General features: G+C 46.5%; 1 protein-coding gene across 1 annotated transcript in view; it reads left to right on the plus strand.

The window, feature by feature from the left end:
• Window positions 1-1,874: 1,874 nt before the first annotated feature.
• Window positions 1,875-7,680, plus strand: part of NHS (NHS actin remodeling regulator) — a 320,070-nt gene continuing 314,264 nt past the window's right edge. The window contains exon 1 of the mRNA XM_054973235.1: window positions 1,875-2,322. Within this exon, the coding sequence (XP_054829210.1) occupies window positions 1,875-2,322 (448 nt within the window). The remainder of the gene's footprint in view (window positions 2,323-7,680) is intronic.

The following is a 7,680-nucleotide window of genomic DNA, read 5'->3' on the forward strand; positions in this document are numbered from 1 at the left end:
ATTTTGTGGAGCTAAAATAACCTACATCCTATGACTATTTAGGGGCTGGTTACACATGCATGCATGCTCATCACTGAGATGGCCTGATGGTATGTGATATAGCTAAGCAGGTATGGGTGTGGCCAGTGCCTGGACGGGAGATGCGCCATGAGCATTGGGCTTGACCCCATGCCCCTCAAGGCTCTTTCTGGCTCTGACACTTGACTTATCTGCCCCTGATTTCTGAGGCTGCAGAATGTGTGAATTGGATAGCAGTCATAGGTAAGCCAGACCTTTTATCATGTAGGAATCAATCTGATTGGCTCTACATATATTACTGTCCATCACATGAGCTCTGAACATGGGGGATAATCAATTCATAGAAGGAGGTCTGTTGAAGCACTTCTTGGATGCCATTAATTGATTAGATCTTCTGTGCAGAGCCTATAAAAATAATGTGTCTGTGCAGAGGTGTCCTTGCAAGACCTGGGTACCAGTCATACGGAGAAAACTTATACTGATCACAATTCCACTCCATACACTGATTATCAACAGATTGCTTGGTATCTGCTCAAGACTGTGGTTTATCAGCCAAGCAGAGGCTGTTTGAGGCCACTTCTACATGAAAAGTAGCTCTCAGTCCCATTCCATAGAGGTTACTTCCAAGTGCATGTTAATAAATTTCAGTCTGGCCTGCCCAATTCATAAATTGCACTAAATGTCATCCCCAAGAACTACAACGGGCCAGAGCTCCTTTAAATGCCAAATAAGTACAAGTTGTGAGATATATCATACTCTTATCAAACAGGCATGTTGTAAGAAAGCATATAGCAGGCAAGTAGATGCTGGCTGCTTGAAGTCCAACATTTGTCATGCCTGCAATGCACTAAATAATTAATTTTGAATTATGGCACTCAGGTGAGCCATCCTTCTGGGGAAAGGAGTTGCAGACAGTCGTTCAGTATCTGAGCACATTGCATGTGTCTTGCCATCTTCCAAGTTGCTGATCATTTATATGGTAAGGCTAACTTGCAGAGTGCTTTGCACTGTTGATTGTGTTCACTCTCATTAGTCTGAAACAAAGCCGTTTGCCAAAGCAGTTCTTTGGAAGAGATCAGGCTCGCTGTCTTCGTCTTTTAAGTCTTCTTCTATATGCATGCTCCCTATTGGCATTTCTACTTCAGGGCTCCTTCTACAAACAGCCACCCCTCCAGACGGTTCTGCAATTTTCTCCAGGCCTTTCTCTTGAAAGAGAGGCTTGGCTTTGTTCAGCCGAAGAGCCAAACTTTTCCAGCTTTCCCCTCCCTTTTCATCTTCTGTTCAAAACCCCTTTGCCCCTTTGATGGAGGATTGGCAGTCGGATGCCGCGCGGAGCCTGTAGTGACCCCGTGCGGTCGCAAGGGGGAATACCGCCCCGTGCTGGCCCTCCGCCGCCTCTTTGGACGGCGGTGGGTGTCTCTCCCTGCCTGCTCCTCCTCACAAAAGACTGAGGCGTATTCCTGTCTCCGGGTTTTCAAGTCCTCCGTTTAAAATCCACCTCTCTCGCGCGCTGGCAGCTCGGGCTGTCTGGGGAGGCGAGCGCGAGCGCATAGAGGCGCGCCGAGAGGGCGGCGGAGGGGGAGTGGACGCCACTGATAAGCCCCGAAGGTGGCCGGGGAGAGGCGCCGCGGGAGGGCTGAGCTCGGCCACCGCCGGGCAAGCGCGACCGGAGATTAGCCGAGGGAGGTCATGAGGGATCGCCCGCCTGCCGATGCCGGCTGTTAGCAAGTGGAGGAGAAGGAGCGGCGGCGGTAGCCTAGTTTGGGAAAAGTCCGGAGTGGGAGACTCGCTTGCTGCGATTTGCCCTGCTGGTGCTGGGCGGCTCGCGGTCCTGCGGTCAGCCCGGCTGCTTCGCCATGCCTTTTGCTAAGCGGATCGTGGAGCCTCAGTGGCTGTGCAGGCAGCAGCACGTCGCCTCTGTGCTGGAGGAGAGTCCGGGCGGCGAGCCTCAACCCGGGAGCCGGCGAGAGGAGCCCGGGGAAGCGGTGGACGAGCCGGAGGAAGAGGCAGCTGCTGTCGCCGCCGCTGCCGGGCTGGCTTTGGCGCCGGGCTCTGGGAAGGAGACCGAGGCGGCGGCGGCGGCGGCGGCAGCGCTGGTGGTGTTGGACCTGGGCTCGGTCAGCAACGTGGCTCTCTCGCGGATCCTCCGGCAACTGTCCGATGTGGCCAGGCATGCCTGCGCCCTTTTCCAGGAGATCGAGGGCGAGATCCAGGTCACCCACCGCAGGGTCCTGGCGCTGCGTGGCAAGATCGGCAGCGTCCAAGGGGTCCTACATGGCCTCGATCCCAAGCAGGAGGCAGTGCGTAAGTGCAACCGATCTCTGTCCCTTCCTTCCCCTTGAGGCGACCTCGAGCTCCCGGCTCACCTTCACCTCGGCTCTGTTTCCCGTGGCGCGCCAAGGACGCCTGCTCGAGGCGGGCGGTAGGAGGGGAGGGAGATGGGAAACAAGCGGCTGCCATCGGTTTGGATGTTGCTGCTGGTTCCCGAGGTAGAAAACCGCGGTTCGGAGCGTGGAGGTGTGGCCCTGGTTGAGTGGATGCTACCTGGAGTGTGGATTTGAGCTCCCCCCCTCCGCTGTCGCGCCCATTCTTCCTCAGTGAAGGAATGCGGCTGCAGAGCCCCCCCCCCCCATCTTCCGAGAATGTGGGATATGCGGGGCCGGAGTCAACAGGGAGGGGGGATCTGGTGAAGTGCGTGTAAAGTTTTCCTGGAGGCTTTGCTCCGAATGTGCTGTTTATGTCAAAGCGGCTTTAGCGGTTGTTGTGGGTTTGCAAAGCGATTGCCTGCGAAAACGCAGTGGGTGGTACGGAGATGAGCCACTGATCGCCTTTAAGCCGCCCGCCCGCCCCCTCCGGATTCCACATCCTCTTCGCGATGGAGTGTGTACATGCGGTGGAAGGAACGGTTCCAGGACCTGCTGCCTAGCCCTAGAATTATGCTCCGCTGAATGATTTTCTGCTGATGGAGCGATTGAATGGCTGATCAGCAGGCGGGATTGTGTGTGTGTGGGAATAAATCGCTGCACTCATTTGGAAGGCAGCGGGGAGAGGGGGACTCTGCTCAGCGCTGCAGGTTTGGGGGTTTGGTGCACGCCTTTCCCAGGCTGCGACGTCCCCTCGCAGCTCCACCTGACCCACTTTCCTTGCTGCTGCTGAAGGGGGCGGCGGAGGCTCCTTCTCAGCAGGCGCCTTTCTGCGTCGGGCAGCGTGTCTGCTGCTCTGCGCGGTGTGGGCAAGGGGACCCTTCTGTGATGTGGACGCCAGCAGGGCCCGGGTGCTTTCCTGTTGAACAGAACGAGTGAGGCCGTTGTGAGACTGCCTAGTCCTTCTTGGAGTGTCTCGTGGAGGAGGAGACCCGCAGGCGTGGATGGGATTCCTCAGGCGCAGCTTGCCATTTCTGCAGCCCTCATAAACCTTGTGTTTATCTGATTTGAACCTCTCCATTAATGCTTTAAGACCTCAACGTGTGTCCTGGATCTTAGGTGAATTTTGGTGAAAGAGGAATCCTGGCTTGGCCAGTTTCTCTTTTTTGCTTCCTGGAAGATGTGTTAATCCTGCCTTCTCACCCCAAATGTAAAAAAATAAAGGCAGGATTTCCAACAGCTGCTAACCTCTGTAGATGCTTGTTGACTCCTCTTCCTTTAATGGCTTGTTTTGTTTTTATATTAATAATCTATAGTGATTTTATGGCATTTTTACCTGTAAGCTGCCTCAAGCAGGACTGTGGCGAGGGAGCATGTGAATTTCCTAAACAAACAAATATAGTAGTGTTGAGTCCTATTTCTGAAGCATGAGAGATGGGCACTCCCTAGAGAAGTTGGGCTCATGTTAAGGATACCTTTGAGTTCCTTTGCTGTTTTTTTTTTACTTGCAGCCACAAACCACTATTCTTCCTCCCCTCTGAAACATCCAAACTATAGTCAAATGTGGTTTGTGGCCCTTAGATAAAAAGGGACCATGGATGACTTCTCAGAGAAAAAGGTCTTAATCCTTTTACCATCCACAGCCTTCTCGTGACCTGAAATGATCAAAATGAAAAGTTCTCATTAGATTCGAGGAAGTATACATTCTTTGTTTGCTATTCCCCAGAATAGAACTGAGCATGAAGGCAGAGGAGCTTTGCAAGTTAATTCGTGCTTAAGGCTATGTATTAGTCTTATAATATGCCAAGACTACCAATAGTAGCCAGCCTTTAGCTTGATCTGTGTAGCCCTTTCCCCTTTTGTTATATTTGTATTACACACTTCTGTTGGCTTTATACCAGAGCAACTATTTTGCCCCACAGAATCCTGGGAAGTTTGGCAGAGGAGCTGAAAATGCTCATTTGAAGATGCCTAATGCACTTGATAGAATTAGAGCGTCCAGAATGTCCTGTGATAGGGAAACTGTTAAACCAATTTAAGTCTGTAAGCTGTGTCTTTTGTGTCTGGGAATTTAGATGCCAAAACCATAGTTCTTCTTCTTGGTGACTAACAAAAACTTCAGAAAGAACTCAGCTGAAATCTCCTGAACACTGATGAACTTAGAGTTGGCAACAACAAAAGTCCTGCATAATGGGATGGTATCTACCGACTGTCCATTTTCTCTGTACTGAACGTCTGTTAAAAGAGCAAAGTATTTTTTCTCCAGGTTGTTGGCAAGCCTGGTTGGACTGTATGCATATTATACCATTCAACTAGAGGGGCAACATATTCCAAAGCTGAAAGGAAGGATGCTGTGTCCTATATTTCAGTACCATTTGCCAAAATGGAAGATGTCTACACCACAAATTTCCAGCTGCCCAACCAGGAGGAAAACTCTGTTTATAGTCTATGGAAATTCTGAAGCATTAACATTTGTAGGCACCCCGGACCTACCATAAGGCATGTGTTTGCATCTTATGTGATTCATGTTGGCCCCAAAAGCTGGAAGGTGGTGTGAAGCTACACTGAGTCTCATTCACATCAATTACAGTTGAGGATGCATTCCCTTATCTTGTCTATAAATACCCACAATTTTCACACCTTAGAATCACATACTTGCTTTCCAGAGTCCATAAATACATCTGTACATGTGTCTGACCAATTTCTGTGGTATACAGTTTTGTAGTATTCAGTTTTGAGATATGAGAACAAGTATTTTAATTTATACACCAAATCAGGCACATGTGCACTCTTGTGCACACACTTTTTAAAAAAAGATGTTGTATGTTAAGTCATTAGATTGTCTTGCTGTTGTAATTATGGCATGCCAAATAATGCAATACAATAATTTATTAAACTGCTAGTGGGTGTGTTTGTAAAGTGATTCTTTTTCTTTCTCTTATTGAAGGCATAGGTAGGAAGATTTAATTAGAAATAATCAGTTCTGCTGAAGCAAAGAAAATATCATTCATCTATCCATCATGTCTTGCCAGTAAAGAATAGTTAGGAATGGGTTTGATTCAAATAATATTAATTGTACTTTTCCTTTACTTCACAATTCTCTAGGTATCCTGGCATGTTTCTAGGATTTGAAAAGGACAAAAGTAATAGTTCCTTGCATCATTATTGAGTTCACCATTGGGTCTTCTTTGTACACTCTGGTATGGATTCATCAACAGCCTTAGAACATGGGAAATTCTGTTCTGATCAGCATTCACTTTTCTTTAAATTGAATGGGATTTGCCTATCCAGGATTATTTCTGGGTCAGATAGAGGGACAAAAGAAATGGGCGTTGAAGGGTCTGTGTCCCCCTAATAATAGGTTATCAAATATATTTAGTAGTATTTCAGCTTCTTTTTTCCACTCTTTCCCCCCTTTTTTCTTGTTATGGAAGTGAGAGAGAGGAGTAAAAGTCTTTTATATTTTGATTATGTCTTGCATGTAGTTCAATTTATTATTATATATTATACATACTCTTTTAGATGTATCTTACAGTACTTTGTATAAGGCTCTATGCACTCTCAGTTGTTCTTTTCTTTTTTCTTCTATATAAAAATTTATAAATAAAAAAAAATGTTTCTGAACTGAAATCGGTAGGGCATGCCTGAGTGAAATTGGAATGGCACTCACTGGTTAAGGATCAGAGAATGCGTATACGTGGTGCTGAAGTTCTGTAAGCCAGGGCTAAAGTGGACACTTAGGTTTTTAAAGAGTTGGGTCTGGGTTCCTTGCAGCTAAATAAAGAAGAGCCCAGAGAGGCTCTTGCCTTTCCCCCAACAAGGGGACCTGACTTGGGTTCAGGGGTCCCAAATCCAACTCTTTAAAAACCTGCACATCTAGTTTGGACTTCTGGTCAGACTAGATAGCATTTGTATATTGTATTGTGTTACTAAAAGAGTTGTCAAGTAATAAATTCAGACAACGTATAATGTTTTCTCACCGAGGCCTTCTTCTAACTGCCATAGTACTATATACTTCTAGAATCTTTCTCATGTGGAACTTACATTGTAACACTACCCTGTGTTGGGTTGGCCTGGGGAGGGTTTTGAGAAAGTATCTAAGGATTATCCAAGTGAGGAACACAAGGGAAGTGACAACAGATGAGCTTCAGTGGTTGGCTTTAATTAATGTTTAAAACAGACAAGATAAAGCCTCTTATGCTAAGAATGTTTACTTATCCTACAATTTTCTTTTCAGCCGTGTCTGTTCTGTGGCAGGCAAGACCTCCTGAAGAACACATGACAGGTTTTACCTGCTTGTTTGTTTTTTTAGTGAAACTTGGAACTTTTATTTTGTGGTTCTGCTTTTATGGTGGACTTTTCTGAGTTAGAGGATTATACTTGAAAGAAACAGAGAGAGAGAGAGAGAGAGAGAGAGAGAGGATCAGTTAGGGCAGAAATTCTTTCATTGCAATCTCCTGTCGACTTGGGAAGCATGAGCTTTACTTTTTACAAGACTTTTTTCCCAATTACAATTGATTAAACAAATTCTTTTCAGGTCTGAGGTTTACACATACTGAATTTTTACTTAGAGAGGTAACTTTCCGGCTTAACTCTGGTGAATAGGCCATTAATGTCTGAACCCTTGATTAGATGGAATTGTGTGCGATAAGGATTCTGTTCAACTCTTTTTCTTGTTGTTTAGGACAAGGTCATCATTGGCACTTTTCTTCTCATGTGTGCACCTGTGTATTCACACCCCAAGTATGCATCTTGATCTGCATTAGCTGAATATTCAGGTCATTGAAATTTGACCATTGCTTAAGAAAGACCATTGTTAAAGAATGAGTAGAGGCTCCATTTACAGATGGTATTTCATTATTTCCTGTTCTTTTCTACAGTGTCCCATGCCACCCCAAAACGTTGCTCCTGAGACTCTTGGGAACAGAATGGGGTGCAGTATTGGGGGGGGGGTGCACCTTGAGTGGGAAGTCCACAGAAATTGCAGGCCGCCCCTCCCTTGGCATGAACTGCTGCAAGAGTACCTAGGGACTCAACCCAGCATACTGGGCTAGATGGACCCTTAATCTGAGTCAGGACTGGCATTTATGAAGTTCTTAATTGGATACAATATTTGTAGCATTCCTAGGTTTTCGTTACTTTAACCTGAAACAAAATGTAGCCCTTAAAATGTGTGAAAATTATAATCGGATGCATGCAAGGAAAAATCAAAGCTTTTCATATGACCAGTAGAAACTTCTCTTGTTATGTGACCAAGCCTCAGGGTCTGTGTGTATGTGAATTGTTAAATAAGAAAAAT

This window comes from Eublepharis macularius, chromosome 3 (genome assembly GCF_028583425.1).
Source record: "Eublepharis macularius isolate TG4126 chromosome 3, MPM_Emac_v1.0, whole genome shotgun sequence".
Classification (NCBI taxonomy): domain Eukaryota; kingdom Metazoa; phylum Chordata; class Lepidosauria; order Squamata; family Eublepharidae; genus Eublepharis; species Eublepharis macularius.